Here is a 17,474-nt window from a genome sequence, read left to right on the forward strand (position 1 = left end):
CCATTTATATTCTTCAACATCATTGAGAATTCTAGGTGCATTTGTTATGTGGGTTTTATGTGTTGCTATTTGAAATTAAAATTAAGAACTTTAAAAAAATTATCAATTAAAAAATCATAAGCTCATTACATGTTAACATAAATAACACATTTTATGAAAATTGACTATATTTTAAAATGTAAGAGAAGTCATTATTTTACAAATAGTTATGGATACTTTGATACTACACTAAAACCTGACAAGTGGTAGTTTCTTAAAGGTCAGTTGCAACATTGTACTGTGCTACATTAAAATCCACTGGTTTATCTTGTATTTGACTGGATCTTTTACCCACATATGATACATTGTCATATGTTTGTCATTTCAAAAACATTAGTTCATTGACTTACGTCAATCTTGTGAATGTTAACACATTTCATCATGTAGTATATCTTAGAATCAAGTTCTTTAATGTCACCATTGATCTTATGGGAAAAGTCTTTAAATATTAACAAACTGTCAAGGTCATGGTAGTGGATACAAGTTTCCTCAAAATCTTATTTTCACTTGAAAGCTTGCGTTTTTGTGACTTACAGTAAACACTGTTAGTTATTTTTGTTGGAGTTGCAAGCTCGCTTTGCTTATTCTTGAGAAAATACCTATTAAATACCCAAGTCTGGTTAGTCACAGCTCGTGAGTCATTCTTTCAAGTGAAATGGCCGTTATGAAAACTGAGCTAGTTCAGCTCACAACCCTAATGATCTCAGATGTGCTTTTCTTCAAGACAGCCATCATACTTGGTATACAACAGATATGCTTTATGCACACTTCTAATTTTTTTAACAGAATATCCAAAAGATGTGTACTTAAGGATCAAGATTTAACAAAACTAATACTTTTAAAACTGCTTCATCAAGGGCATTCCTAGGTTAAACAATTATTCTTTTTACTAGGTGTGTGTACTGGTGAAGAATACAATGACAGCCTCGTTGCTACTGCTTTGTTTTACCCAAGATAGTTTTTGTGCCACTAGTACAAATGTCGATACAGTGAAAAAAGCAAAATCCTTCTTAGGATTACTCATAAAACAGTTTAGGTTTTGTGGACCTCTCCCGAAAGGGTCTCAGTGACCCACAAGTGTTTACAGACCGCACTGAGAATTACCGTTCTGGGCAGTAAGCACACAGCAGTGTGAACAACAGATGACAAAAGAATCCTGCCTTCATTGAGCTTACCTTCTGATGTAGAGAGACAGACAATATAAAATTGATACTATTTTAGATAGTAATGAGTACTAAGTAGAAAAAAAGGAGAATATTGAAGTGTCAGGGAGTTTTGAACTTTTTAAATGGCAGGGAAGGCTTCACTAAAGAAGGAAGCAGGTGACAGAGCAAACTGTAGAGACACCTGGGCAGGAACATTCCAGACTGAAGAAGCAGCTAGGTGGAAGTGTATCTTAAATATCTGATGAATGGCAGGGGAACAAAGAGGCTGGAGAAGAGCGAGTGAAAGGAAAAGAAGTAGATGAGCTCAGGGGCTTAGTGGGGACAGATCACCCAGGGTCTTGTAGGTTAGCGTTACTGAAAAATTGCTGTGCATGCATGTCACTTGGTCTTGTGAAAATGCAAACTCTGATTTGTAGTTGGGAGTTGGTTTCTGCACTTTTGCATTTCCAACTTACCAGATGATGCCAATGTTATAGTCCTCTTTAAATAGCAGTCTTTCTAGGCAGTTGTAAAGCGTTTGGCTTTTATTCTCAGTGACACAGGAAGCCATCGGAGAGAATGCAACAGAAGAGTGGCATGTTCTGACTTACATTTTAACATGATCAGCTATAAATATTAATAACAGTAACAGGTCTGTCATCCCTTGTCCAAAACCGTTGGGACCAGATTTGTGATGGAATGCAGGATTTTTCAGACTTTAGAAAGGTAGTATATTTTACATATATACAGTATATTTTATAATACAGTAGTGTCTGAGTCATTACTCTGTAATCACCCAGTATTTCTGCAAAGAAATAAATGGTCACACTCAATGAGATAAAGACTAAGTAGTGTCACATTGACCAGGTGAGGTTTTTACCACCTAATGAGTTATAAAGAGTTATTAAAATACTTTGACGTTTAGATCAGACCAGGATTTGCTGCCAAATGTGTCATAAAAATAATTTCACTTTTTAAAGCATTTGGATTTTATAATTGAGAAAATACGGACCTTTGTTGGTATTATACTTGTTAGTTGCTCATATTCCTACACTGCTGAAATTTCTTAATCAGTTCATTCATTACACATTCATTTTAGGCCTGTTGTATGCACGTGTCAGCAAGAGATACCACAGCCCCAGATCTTTCATGTCCTGGTTGTGCTCTCAGAAAGAAAAACAAGTACCTATCAATTTGGAGCACAGGTTCTAATTTCTAAAGAGTTTTTACATCTTGGCAGCCTATTCTGCTGTGTACGCCATAAAAGCATAGTTAATTAAAAGATGCCAAGCGTTTTACTATACTTTGGAATAGTTAACGTGCTTTAGAATTATCCAACTCTGCTCATTTGTGGTTGCTACAGTATTACTTCCATGTCTGATTTTGCTTTCTTCCTTACAGTTGTGAACTGCCTTATTCCACATTTGGCTCTATAGTTTATAATCTAAGGCAGACCTCTCTGTGTTCCTCAGAATCTACTTTTTTTGTTTCTTAGTGACTGAGTGGTTTTCCCAGAGGCATCCAGTTGAAAAGAAATGCATTTGGAAATGATCAAAGTGAGATGAGGAATGTTGTGATCTTTTCCCATCTCTGTTGCCTCTGATGTGAATATTTAGTAATGGGAACCTTATCTCTCTTTTCCCAGTAGTTTCATTTAAATGTTAGTTTTTCTTATTTTCTGAGCAACTGTCCTTTTGATAAAGCTTGAAAACACGGATGTAAGGAAGACTTTGAAGGGTTGCTATTTCAGTGTTTGCTGGCAAAATGACATTTTGTCTCTCATCACTGGAAAATGCTGTGAATCTGCATTGCAGAATAATGCACATTCTAATAAACACACTACTTTAAATACTCCTAGGCCAGGGAATATGATGATCAATTCCTTTTCCAAAGGCAAGAATCCAAGTAGGTCAGTGCTATAAAACTGTTGGAGTATGGGAAAAGCATGGGTGAGGAATAATTTGTGCCAAAGGATGAATAATAACAAGGAGAAAAACATTGTTTGCAATTTTTCTTTTAAGAAAAGATTAAGAAGCTTATATACTGGATCTGCTGAAGGAGTTGAGGGTATCTGAGAACATTGAATTGTAGTTGGAAAAATAACTGACAAAGAAAATATCCACTAAAGTATAGTTGATTATTTTCCAGAACTTGTAATTATAAAAAGTAAGAATTCTGCAAAGAGTATTTGTATGGTTACATTATTTAATATCTGGAACTTCAAGTGCTATGAATGGTTAAAAGTCTAAGTTGTTGGACTGGAAAAATGGAAACATTGGAACGTGAACATTGGAAAAAATATTCATCAAGCATATTTTATTGTGTTAAAACATACATAACATAGTGTATTCTTTTAAGGATGAATTATAAGGACTTGATACAAAATAATTCATTGCATTTTAGTTTAATTTAATTTTATGGATAGGATCTCACTTAGCTGCCCAGGCTAGAGTACAGTGATGTGATCTTGGCTCATTGCAGTCTTCCTGCTCAAGCAGTCCTCCTTGCTCGCCACCTTCTGCCCCTACCCCAGTAGCTGGTACTGCAGATGCTTGCCACTACACCTGACTAATTTTTGTACTTTTTGTAGAGACAGGGTTTTGCCACATTGCCCAGGCTGGTTTTAAACTCTTGGGCTCAAGTGATCCCTGCATCAGCCTCCCAAAGTGCTGGGATTACAGGTGTGAGACCCTGCACCCAGCTGCATTTTAATATTAGATGTGAGAAGCAGAGGAGTAGAAAGATGTACTTTATTGTCATTGTTGAGTTTTCTGTGGGTTTCAGGAAATGTATTGTATTCTTAAAGGTTAATTTTTGAAACATACCCAACAAAATCCAAATGAGAGCCAGTTGGGAATGTTGAGATGTTATTGAGAGGATTGACAAGATTTAAACGTCATCTTGAGGTTCCCTTTTGCAAATCCTGTGGGTAAATAGGCCTGTCTGAGGACTTTCTGTAAATATGCCGACATGTTAGGAGAAACATTATCAGAAGTTCTCTTCTTTAAGGAGAAAACATCAGATTTGACTTGTCTAGAAGAAAAATTAGTAGGTTTGAGAATGACATAGTTTACCTTCCGATTGAATTAAATGACCTGTTTCCTGTGTATAGCTTTTCATTTTCAAGATAGTGAAAGATTCGAGTAAGCAGAAGGACTTTGTGTAATCTGTTTGCTAGTCTGCCAAGCTGATTAGAGGAAACTTTGCTTAGGTCTTTTATTAAAGATCAAGCTTTAGTTTTAAGTAGGAGAGATTTCCAAGTTTGCTTCACATTTCATTTAGGAGGCTTTGTCCAGGCTCTGGGTCCATGGTGAAGAATTGAGCACTCCATTTGCAAAATATTTTTTTCTGGAGATCTTTGATGAAGTTGCATGTGAGCACTGTAGCTGCACAGTTTCAGGAGAGAGAGAGAGTATATATGTGTGTTTTGTATTAACAGTTCTGGGTCACTAGTCTCTGAAGAATTAAAAATAATTGTCTTTGGTTTTAGAAGTAGTTTATTTCTATCTGAGTTGAATCATGACACATCAGTTTTCAACTTCGAACAGTTTTAAATGACTTTGTTGCTTCTAAGGGTGAATTTAACTGACCTGATTTGGCCATGACTTTGCAGGGTGAATTTTAATTATCTTAGTTGTAGTGCCTTCTTTCCATGTTTTGAAGCATCTTCCAGGAAAGAAACTTAGTCAGGATGTGAAATACCTAGAAACCTAGCAAGGCTCATTTTTATTCCTCATTGGTTTAGAATTATATGTGTTATTAGGAGCCTTTTCATTTTTACAGTGAATTTTTGTTTCCTAAGAAACTTCCTTTATTAAAGAGCGTGGATGTTTTCTTTGTGACTCACATATTAACTCCAGTACTTATTTGTTTGATGTTTATTGTTTATGCCCTTGTTCTTTTAAAAGTCGCTTTAAGTAAAATAAGAGTTTAAGCATGTCATTATTTTGGTGTGTCTAAATTTTGCACAGAAACAGAACAGCAACAGGTGGGGATTAATTATTATTGCCTTGCATTTTTGGATTAAAGCAGTACAGGAAATCTCATCAGTTGGTTGAAAGGTGACTCTTCATTCAAAGGGAAGAAATGATCTTTTTTCTTAAATGTCATTCTTTCTATACAATTCAAAATTGTTAATTTTCAAACCAAAGGCAATTCAAACCTAATATGCTTTAAAACCTAAATCACAATTTTTGAGGGTTTATGGGTCATTTGTCTAACTCATTTAAAATACAATGTAGTCTCTTTTTTTTTTTTTTTTGAGAATTCATTGTATTGTTTAAAAGTTGTAAAAGCCTTTGGTTTAAGCCTAAAACGATAAACAGCTTAAATTTAATGTTCTAGTCTGTTCTAGAATGAAGTGTTTAACTTTAAAAGTAAAATGTTAAGTGGGTTTAAACTTCACCAGAGGAATATTATCCTAAACCAAAGAATGCATAAGATATAGATTATATAATGATACAAAAAGAATATATAATAAAAAGAAAAATAATTTTTGTTTTCAGAGGTCATTTTGAACAGCTTCTACAGATGTAGTGGATGTAAGTAGGATCTAATTGGAGAGAACGTGAAGTTGTATTCAGTCATAAAATGTTTTAAACTAATTCAAGAAACCAGGACATTCGGCTATTTATAAGTAAATTTAATTCTGTCAGTCAGTAAATGAATACTTTTGAGTACTTCCTAAATAACCATAATGTTATAAATTATATCAAAGATTGATTTAACTAGGGGTTTTAGCCGGGCGCGGTGGCTCAAGCCTGTAATCCCAGCACTTTGGGAGGCCGAGGCGGGTGGATCACGAGGTCGAGAGATCGAGACCATCCTGGTCATCATGGTGAAACCCCGTCTCTACTAAAAATACAAAAGCTGAGGCAGGAGAATTGCTTGAACCCAGGAGGCGGAGGTTGTGGTGAGCCGAGATCGCACCATTGCACTCCAGCCTGGGTAACAAGAGCGAAACTCCGTCTCAAAAAAAAAAAAAAAAAAACTAGGGGTTTTAAAAATCATTGCCTAAAGGCTCAGATAAATATCTTGAAATTGTTATTATTTAAAGAAAAATGAGTGTCCCGAAAATACTAATATTTAAAGAAAAGGCAGCACAAAAGATTATGGCAACAATGAGTTTAACACTAAACCTTGCTTAAAATCTATACCTTTGAGTTTGAAAAAGAAAAATTGAAATCCCTTTTCATAAACATGATAGAATATATAAAAATAAGTTTAGAAAAGATTTTCTTGACTTGCAATTCTAGCAGTTAATCAAAAATGAAAGAACATTTAATTAAGAAACTGTTTTTTATTCCTCATAACGAATGCTTGACATTCAGCAATTCAGTTAGAACAGGGAGAAGAGGTAAATGAAGACCTCCACAGGGATTCTGAGGGAGAATTCAAAGACTTTAGAAGAATGTGGTGCTTTATTATGCATAAGTTTGTCACAAAGCTATGGCTGATTTCTAAGCTTCTCAGACTGGGATTTCTCTGGTAGAACATGCAGTTCAAGAGCCCACCTAAAACAATTAGAACCTCCTGTGGAGATTATTAAAGAGGACTTTGCTCTGTCTGATTCAGTTTCCATGTTTTATTCATCTTACAGATAGTTTACTTACACTTTTTTGTTTTGAATAATTCTCTGTTAGTACAAATGTAATATATTTGTTGTATAATAGAGAGGCCTTTCTCTTCTGGGTTCTGGGAGAGAATAATACCCTGAGACCATAGGGCATCCAGTACATGTAATAAGGTAACCTCTCTCCTGTGCTTCCAGAAAGCACATACTTCCTCTCTCCCATGCTTTGGAGAACTGAGAAAACAGTCACTTGAAACATTATCCAAGCTTGCTTTAGATGAGGAGAAGGGCTGATCTAGAGATCACTACTGTTACTCTTAATGTTGGAAGAATAACACAAAGAACTTCTTTCATCCTCTCTCTCCCCCCATATGTACACATACATATACACAGGCGTATTTTTTCTTTCATTTATTAAAAACTGAAAAATTCTCTTATGAGGTTGTACCATACATACGAATTAACTTAGGCTTATTTTGATGTCATCTTTTTCTTTCATTTTCATGAATTTGTTTATGTTTTTATATCAGGTCTCGAGGAGAATGTCTCACATAGAACCTAGCTTAGACATGAAGCTGTCTCTCCACTTTCCCAGGCCTTGCTGCCACCTGTAATTTCGAGTTCATTACTCTGTGCTCTTGTAAGTCTGCTCCATGAGTTGTGCTTGTTGTCTTCTGCCTTTGACCTTCCTGCCGCCTGGCTGGCTTTCTCCGACTCTTGAGAAGCGAGCTGGACCTGACTACAGCATTCCTCTGTCCTCAAATAGCTGGGTGTTTAATGGGAAGAACATACAAAGCAGAGAAAAACTCATAGTGCGTTCTTTATGAATGCCTCCTGACATCTCAGCCCAGGTTCCTTCCAGGGTCTGAATCACAAACTTTCCTCAGTAAGTCTTTATTTCAGCCACTCTGCATTATTTGTAGTTCCCCAAACACTTATTGAACTTTCTTGTTTTGCCCCCTTATCCACCGTGTTCTTCTCTGTTTAGTGTCCTTTTGCCTGTTATTTGCAGCCCCTTTCTTTTAAAAATCATTTATCCTTTAAGGGCCTTGTCAGATAATACCTCCTCTGGTATGTTTCTTGACATTCTGGCTAAAAGTGATTCCTTCCTTCCTTCCATTCATTCATCAGTTCAGTAAATATTTACTATTTTTATTATTAAATAATAATAATTATTGTTAGACCTATTATTGCCAGGCATTTAGATAAGACAGTGGATTGTGAAACTTGTATTACTCTTGCTCTATTACCCTGTGTGTAAATAATATCCATCATATTTTTGTTACTGCCATTGAAGGCACAAACTATATTTGGACCTGCCTCGTAACTGCCTCACCTAACTGCCTCACCTTTAGAAGGTGTTTCATGCATAATTTTTGAATGAGTGAAACTTTCTGATTATTTTAACATTTCTGTATGCCAACATAACTGAAATTTTTATAAAATTATCTTTTATTAGATATGAAAAGTATTACTGATACTTCATGGCAATGGAGAAAACCTTTTAATAGATTTAATTGGGTATATACTTAATTTTAATAGTCATACATATCATGATAAGGATGTATGTATTAATAATAATAATTATTATTTTGAGACAGAGTCTCACTGTATTGCCCAGTTTGGAGTGCAGCAGCACAATCTTGGCTCACTGCAACTTCTGCCTCCTTGGTTCAAGCGATTCTTCTGCCTTAGTCTCCCAAGTAGCTAGGATTATAAGTGTATGCCACCATGCCTAATTTTTGTATTTTTAGTAGAGAAGGGGTTTCACCATGTTGGTCAGGCTGGTCTTTAACTCCTGACTTCAGGTTATCTGCCCTCCTGGACCTCCCAAAATCCTGGAATTACAGGCATGAGCCACCGCGCCCAGCCATGTCATGATGAAGATATTTTAAGCAGCTGTTCTTGAGTCATAGGTTATCTGCTTCTCATTCTCAGTCATATTCTACTGATGGAGTTTGACACGTTCATATGCTGGGTCTGGGTGGATTTTCTGACAGAATCAAAAAGAGGTGTTGTGAGCTCTTGAGACCTTCAGCTGAAGGCAGTCACAAACATTTTCAGCATATTAGCCTTGGGTAACTTCCTTTGAACAAGCTGCTGTTCTCTGTGAAAAGAACACGATTTTCTCTTTTTTCACTTCTTAATTTTTGTATTTCTTCTATTAGATGAAATGTTTATTATCCCATTTTATCCCATATCCTAGATATGCCAAGAAAATTACAGTTCAAAACATTCATTCTCAAAGTATGGTCCAGGGACTCCTGAGGGAATTTCCACAAAGTCAAGACTATTTTTGTAATAATACTGAGACATTATTTTATTTTAATCACTCTCATTCTCTTGCAAGTATCTAGTTGAATCTTCTAGAAGCTACATGGCATATAATATAACAACAGATGCAGATATGAGAATCCAGCTGTCTTGTATTATGCTAGACATTAAAGAGATTTGCAGAATGTAACACCACTTTTTTATTCTGAAAAATATAGTTATTTTTCATAAAAATGTTAATATGTAATAGGCTTATTATTTTAAGTGAATTAACAAAAAATATGATTCAAGTTTCTCCCTCCCTCTCTCCCAGAGTGGTGTGCAATGGCATAAACACAGCTCACTGCAGCCTCCACTACCTGGGCTCAAATGATCCTTCCACCCTAGTTTCCCATGTAGTTGGGACCACAGTCACTCACCACCTAATTTTTTTTCTTTCTTTGTTTTTGGTAGAAAAGGTCTCACTTGTTGCCCAGACTGGTCTCAAACTCCTGTACTCAAGTGATCCTCCTGCCTCAGCATCCCAAAGTGCTGGCATTACAGGTGTGAGCCGCTGCGCCCAGCTATGTTTTAACTTCTAATGTGACTAATATCAATACATATTAAAAGCTCTTTAGAATCCAGATTTCTGAGACCCAAAAGATTGACAGCCACTGGTTTATAAGATTTAAAATATTTTAAATAACAGAGAACAGACTTTTTAAGAGTTAAAAGGTAAAGTTTTTTTCATGTATCCAGGTATCTTCAAACTGGAATACTTAATCATACTTAATCACAATTGATTAAGCCACTTTTCAGTTGTTGATCATTTAGGTTGAGTACAGTTTTTTAGTCTTAAAAGTAATATTGTGTTGATATTCTTCTGTATTAATATTTTTCTAACATCCTTAATTTTTTTACAGTAGATTTTTAGAAATAGAACTGCTGGGTCAAAAGGTATACAGAGGGAACTGGCATGACCTGTTACATAAATTCAGGGGCCAAATATACTCTTGTATTTTTTCTATTAATCAGCAGGAAATTCAGTATCTTCCTTTTTAGATAGTCTCTGCCTCCAAGTTTGAGCCCCAGGAGGCTTTCCTAGTCCCAGAGTCGACCCATCCTCCTCCAAATGCCAGAAAGAGAACTGACTACATTATTGCTCTTCCTTCCTGCCATCATTGTCTGTCAGCATTTAAGACCAGCCCCACAATGTTTGGCAATAGTTGCTTGAACTGCCACTGGGATCCTGTTTCTGGTCAGACCGTGGCCCAGGTCACAGCAGTCACCCTAGTGGAAGGTCAAGATTGTAGCTTTTTCAAAGTTCATTCTCTTTTACTCCAGGATTTAGTGTACCAGGGAGTCAGAGACTTCCAGCATCCACCTTATTAGGCTGTGCCGGAATCTGTCCTTCCTGATGAACGCAGAAGCTTTTTGTGTGACCTTATATCACCAGTTTCAATTATTCTTTCTTCAGGGCCATTTTATTTCAGGAATGTCTGCCTCTTCTTGCCATTGGGACTTGGCTTGAGCTCTGAGTGTCTTCTGTGACAGAACTCTTTAATTTTGAATCTCAGGAATCAAAGATTGTGATAATATTTCTTCCTTTCCAGAAAGATTTAGGGTCCTGGAAAATCGGTCTTCTTTCCTTTAGCAACTGATTCTGCATATCAAGAGATTGAGGCACTTTGTCCTAAGCCATTCAGCTTTCCCCTCTCGGTGTCCTCTCTGCCCCAGAGTCCTAAGGACAGTGGTACCTGCCAACCCACTGGTCAACTAAAGGGACATTCAAGCCGCTTTTCTCTCAGCAGAAGGATCCACACCAGCAATCTGAGGTCTCTACCCGCAAACCTAAGAAAGGCTGTCATAATTTTTAAGTGTTCTCCTTCTAAGAACATCTCATCTAATCTCTGCCTTAACAGATACCTGTTATACAGTTAAGCTTATGGTATATGTAGCTAATTGCTCTACAAAGAGGTTATGCCAGTTTATTCTTCCACCAGCAAACAGTGCTCGTAAATGTCATTAATTAGAATTGTTTTAATATTAAAAGAAACTCAAACCTTTTCCCTAATATTTCTTTCTTTTTTTTTTTTTTTTTGCTAGACACTAAATTTGTTTGGCCATATGATTGTGATCTGTAGCATCTTGAATAATGTCTTCTATAACAGAGCAGGTGTACACAGAAGACCGAAAGAGTAAGAAGGGAATACACGGCTAAAATCATTAACAATAGTAAGAAGGGAATACATGGCTGTTAATGATTTAGCTTGAGGCTAATATGGTAATACTGTTTTTAAAATCACTTTTGGTGAAGGCAGGAGAGGGTGCTTATTTACTGAAGGTCTCCTAAGTACAAGGTGCTTTATAGATATCTAATTTAATTCTCAACAACAAACCTATGTTGTTACTATTCCCATTTTAGATGACATTGTTATTCTATTTTATAAATAGATTATTATGCAGAAAGGTAGTAAATTTTCTAAAGTCACTCAGCAAGTAGAGGTTGATGTTCCCTAAGAAAGCCTCACCTAGCACTAAGTACACAGCTCTCAGAGAAAGGACTCTGAGAATGAGCTTTCTCTCTCACCTTCTCCAAAGTCAGAATGATCTCCGGGAGACCCTCGTTACTCATGGGTGCAACTTTGCACAGGGTCCTTGAGGAGTTAGGCCCACCCCCAAAGACTCCAAGACTTCCCTCTGCAAGTTGGGTTGGGGGAGTTCCCCAACCATGAGCTAAATTCGCTAGTAGGACTCAACAGAACTCACTAAACATTACCGTACTTATAGTCATGGTTATTACCGGGAAAGGATACATACTAAAATCAGCCAGGGGAAGAAGCACATAGGACAGGTTCCAGGAGAATTACAAAACACGGAGCTTCCGTTGTCCTCTCTTCTTGGAGTCAAGACACATGACAACCCTCCCTCCCTCGCTCCCTTCTCTCCTCCTGTCCTTCCTTCCTCCCTCCTTCCATCCCTTCCCTTTCCTTCCTTCTTTCCTTCTTTCCTTGGTGCCCAAGTTCAAGGCTACTCTTGAACTCGTGGCCTTAATCAGTCTTCCCACCTCAGCCTCCAGAATAGCTGGGATTACAAGTATGTCCCTGTTTTCTTCCTGCATTTATGTTTGATGATCCACATGGGATATTTCCAACCAGAGAAGCTCTCCCCTTCTCAGTGTTCAGAGCTTTCATTGGGGCTTTATTGCCTAAGCATGGTTGATTGACTGTCCATGTGGTTCTTTAGCCGATACCAGTGACCCAGAGCTCCATGTTACTCTCTGGCTAACCCCAGGCAAACAAAGATTATCTCCAGGAGTTGCAGACAAAGTCCAGACCTCTTCTGAGACAAATTAAATTATTTACTACATGGGATCCCAGTCTGGTTGAGTGCTTCCTCCCTTGCTAGCCCCCCTATGGTGGATCAAGAGGTGCCTTGTCACTGCCTCTGTGGTTTGGAGTCCCACGAGGAAGTGGAGACACACATGGAATATGAGTGTCCTTTTATAAACTGGAAACTCACTCCACATCATACTCTTTAGGACTGAATTATCATAACAGCAAAAGATCAAGGAAATAATAACATGACTTGAATGCTTACAGGCAGATTTTTTTCTAGTATTAAAAATATAATTGAATTAATTATGGTTTACTTATTAAGACAAACTTCAATATAATTAGACCTCAGCACGCGCGCGCACACACACACACACAGTAGCAGAGGAAATGTGTATGTCTCTATCACTGCATTAAGGTTGTGTTGTATGCTAACTTTTTATCATCACCCGGTAGGTTCACCTGAGCAAGCTGTTTTCCTAAATAATTGTTTATTATTTACAGCCAATCTTTATTATTCATGGATTCCATACTTGCAAATTTGCCCCCTTTCTAACATTTATTTGTAACCCTAAAATAAATCATTGTGGCATTTTTGTGGTCACTTGCAAATAATCACAGAGCAGTAAAAAATTTGAGTCATATAAACAGCTGCCTGTTCTCAGCTGTGGCCAAGCAAGGCAGTCCTCCACCTTGTTTCAGCTCTCTTGCTGTGAACAAGTCCTCTTTTTGTGGTCTTTTAAGGACCACACTATTTTACATCGTTGTGTGGCTTTTTTGTTGTTGTTGTTAGTGATTTTGCCATTTAAAATGGTCCCCAAGACTAGTGCTGAAGTGCTGTGTAGACAGTGTTCCTAAGAGCAAGAAGACTGTAATGTATCTTCAGGGGAATACGCATGTGTTAGATAAGCTTCATACATGCATGAGTTACAGTGCTGTTGTTGTGAGTTCAGTGTTAATGAATCAACAGTATATACTAAATAAGGTGTCTTTAAAGAGATACACATGTAAAACAAGGTTATATATTTAATGGTTGATGAAAATGTTCTGACCAGAGGCACACAGGAACCTAACCCTGTGTTGCCCCTAGGAGCAGTGGTTTAGTATTTGCTGCTAAATTCATGGTTTGAGGTAACTTCATAGCATATAACTACTGTGAATAATGAGAAATGACTGTATTTGCTGCCTTACTTCATTCATTATTCATTTATTCATGTAATCTGTAATTCATTCTTTTTGTTTTTTTGAGACAGAGTCTCGCTTTGTCACCCAGGCCGGAGTGCAGTGGTGTGATCTCAGCTCATTGCAGCGTCCACCCCCTGGGTTCAAGCAATTCTTCCTGCCTCAGCCTCCTGAGTAGTTGGGATTACAGGCACCTGCCACCATGACCGGCTAATGCTTATATTTTTATTAGAGATGGAGTTTCATCAAGTTGGCCAGGCTGGTCTCAAACTCCTGACCTCAGGTGATCCACCCACCTTGGCCTCCCAAAGTGCTGAGATTATAGGCATGAGCCACCACACCTGGCCTGTTATTCATATTTGTGTGTGCACTTTTTTTTTTCATTTTACCATCATTTATTCCTTCTCTGAGGCTCTTCTTCCTTTCTTTATATAGATTTGAGTTCCTGACTTACATCATCTTCAGGTCTTAGATTGAAATCTTCGGTCCATCTTGAATTGATTTTTATATAGGGTGAGAAATGAGGATCCAGTTTCATTCTTCTACATGTGGCTTGCCAATTATCCTAGCACCATTTGTTGAATAGGGTATTCTTTCCCCACTCAATGTTCTTGTTTGCTTTGTTGGAGGTCAGTTGGCTGTAAATAAAGTCATTTGGCTTTATTTCGGGGTTCTCTATTCTATTTCACTGTTCTATATCCCTGTTTTTATACCAGTACCATGCTGTTTTGGTGATTATGGCCTTATAGTATAGTTTGAAGTTGGGTAATGTAATGCCTCCAGATTTGTTTTTTGTGTAGTCTGCTTTGGCTGTGCAGGCCCTTTTTTGGTTCTATATGAAATTTAGGATTGTGTTTTCTAGTTCTGTGAAGAATGATGGTGATATTTTGATGGGAGTTGCATTGATTTTGTAGATTGCTTTTGACAGTATGGTCATTTTCGCAATATTCTACCCATCCATGAACATGGGATGTGTTTCCATTCGTTTGTGTCACTTGTGATTTCTTTCAGTAGTGTTTTTCGGTTTTCCTTGTAGAGGTCTTTCACCTCCTTGGTTATGTGTATTCCTAAGTTGTTGTTGTTGTTGTTGTTGCAGCTATTATAAAAGATTGAGTTCTTGACTTGATTCTCAGCTTAATTACAGTTGGTGTATAGCAAAGCTACTGTTATGTGTACATTAACTTTGGAAAGTTTGCTGAAATCATTTACCAGTTCTAGGAGCTTTTTGAATGAGTCTTTAGTGTTTTCTAGGTATGCGATCATGTCATCAACAAACAGTGACAGTTTGACTTCCTCTTTACCAGTATGGATGTCCTTTATTTATTTCTCTTGAAGAAGACATATTTGAACACTCCTACAGGTTGCTAAGCAATTTCCATTGATTTAAAATTTCCATTTTATGTTCTTATGCCCATTATTAGTGATCTTGCTGTAACCCGTTATCTCTAAGTATTTGTGTGGTTTATGATAACACATTATAAACCAGGTGTGAGATTGCAGTTTAAAGGTTGAAGATTGGAGACCGAATGTCTTATGTCTAGGACCATTTTACCTGTTTAGTAAAATGTTTAGTCTTCTCAATAAACTTTCCAGGGATTTTTCTTGTCTCCTTGCAGATCAAGATTTTAGGATCAGATTACCTAATGGGTTCATGTTGGTTGCCAGCAGAGAGCCAGGTGATGTGGCTGGCCATACCTTTCTATACCAAAAAAATGTTTCTGCAGGCTTGGCTGTATAGTCTTACAGGCAGAGATTCTGGCTGGCAAAATTAGTCCCCAGCTATACTTTACTGATGAGGAGCCAGTGTGGTCTTCTCCTTTCTCTGATTACTCCACTTTCCTCATGTGTTTGTATTTCCATCTCTTTCTACTTCCTATTTATACTGTCTCCTACATCTGCATTCAGGCACCGTGAGGGGAAATGGACTTGAAGAGCAGATGTTCACCTCATGTTTGTTGTGGTTCCCTAGATACACTCTCTTCCATTGAAGTGTTCCTCATTTCCTGGTTTTGATTGTCCAGGATGTATGAGGACTGAGATCTGAACCTTGCTGTTCTTCTTTCTTCATTTTAGTAAAACCAAGTACATTGGAATCCCCCAAATGTAATGTCGGAAAATAATAGAAATATTTAATTTTTAGGGTGATTAAAATTAATAATCTGGTCAGTTTGAAAAAGAAAAATTCAATAATTTTAGGGATCTTTCAGTGAAATAATCATTAAACCCAAAGAAACAAAGTCTTTATTGACTATTACTTCAGTGATAGTAAAAAATGAGTACCAGCAGTAAAAGTTAACCTTGATGTTTTTATGTGATAAGCAGTTGAATAAATACAGTAACTTTCTTTGAACATCTTTGTAAAATTGTGCTCCAACTAAGTAAGGACCAAGACTTAAAAAAAAAAAAAAAACCCGAATGCCCCTTAGTTCCTAGCACAATGCCTAGAATAAATAGATCTCAACAAATATATATTAAATGAGTTAGTGTTTAAAATGTCTCATTTAAAATTTAAATATTCAGTAATGTTAATTTGATGTTTTCTCTTTCAGATACAGATGAATATAGACCTCCTGTTTGGAAATCTTACTGTAAGTCTATAAATAAATTTGTGTGGGTAATAGTGCTTTATAAGTAATATAAAAATATGGGATTATTAGATATAAATGCTCATTCCATTTTGTACCTATTGTTGAAAAATTAATTTACAGCAAGGTTTGGGAATAGCATAGAAGTATTGTGGTTAAGTAGGTGTTTCCACAAAGTCTGTACAGTATGTGGTTTTCTGTCTGGAATGCATTTCATCCCTCTGAGCTTGCATGAATTCCATGTAGTGAAACTTGAAACCACTTGTTAAGAGTGGCTAATAAAGCTAATACAAGGAGACACTGAGAATTTAGTCTAATTATTTTCAGGTCCTGATTCTTTATGTGAAGAAAGGAATATTTAAATGATGATAATTCAGGAGGCTATGTTAATGGAAAGAATAAGTGAAAAGAGGCAAAAAAAAAGTGATCTTCCTTTTAAATAATTGCTTTCCCAAAATATGAGAGATACTTGATTCCATGTTGCTCTTTAAACTGCGTTAGGATAAATATTTCTTTTTAAAATTCTAGGTTTTTAGTTTTTTATTTTCCTTTCCTTGTTTCCTGGAAAATATTAATGAATCATGTAAAGGATATTTCATACTAATAGGGCTAATATAATCAAAATGGTTTTTTAAAATTTATGAATTCATTATTACAGAAAAGCAGTATAAGCTCTTGTTTGTTGTTTATGTAGTTGAATAAGCAGCCTAAGAAACGTGTGCTTTAATTATAAATTAAAATCTTTGTAAATATTGAGGGTTATTCTAAATTTTGATGTTTGCAAGTTGCTGTGATTTGCTGACTGAAGGAACAGCGATTCAGATTCTCATTGGTCTTATGTTCCCAGAACAGATAGTTTTATTTTTAATAGGTTGCCACTTTGGGCTAATTATAAGTAAAATATGAACAATCTCTAAAAAATATTGCCATGAATACTTCCCCACACACACACTGCTGGTGCCTTTTTTTCCCTCTTGGGAGTATAGTTATAAGAATATGCAAAAATGACTAATGTTCTTTTGTTTCATAATCTCATTGGCTGGAAGCCTATTTAAAATTCTTCTCTGACCGGGCGCTGTGGCTCACGCCTGTAATCCCAGCACTTTGGGAGTCCAAGGCAGGTGGATTGCCTGAGGACAGGAGTTGGAGACCAGCCTGGCCAACATGGTGAAACCCATCTCTGCTAAAAATACAACAGTTAGCTGGGCATGATAGCACACACCTGTACTCCTAGCTACTCAGGAGGCTGAGGCAGGGGAATTGTTTGAACCAGGGAGCTGGAGGTTGCAGTGAGCCAAAATCACACTACTGGACTCCAGCATGGGCTACATACAGAGCAAGACTCAGTCTTAAAAAAAAAAAA

General features: G+C 36.8%; 1 protein-coding gene across 1 annotated transcript in view; it reads left to right on the forward strand.

Moving 5' to 3' along the window:
• The window catches only part of CHN1 (chimerin 1), a 190,486-nt gene that overhangs the window by 33,057 nt on the left and 139,955 nt on the right, over nucleotides 1–17,474 (forward strand). Inside the window, exon 2 of the mRNA XM_039470008.2 lies at nucleotides 16,076–16,114. Within this exon, the coding sequence (XP_039325942.1) occupies nucleotides 16,076–16,114 (39 nt within the window). The remainder of the gene's footprint in view (nucleotides 1–16,075; nucleotides 16,115–17,474) is intronic.

Source organism: Saimiri boliviensis, chromosome 5 (assembly GCF_048565385.1).
Source record: "Saimiri boliviensis isolate mSaiBol1 chromosome 5, mSaiBol1.pri, whole genome shotgun sequence".
In the NCBI taxonomy this organism is placed as follows: Eukaryota; Metazoa; Chordata; class Mammalia; order Primates; family Cebidae; genus Saimiri; species Saimiri boliviensis.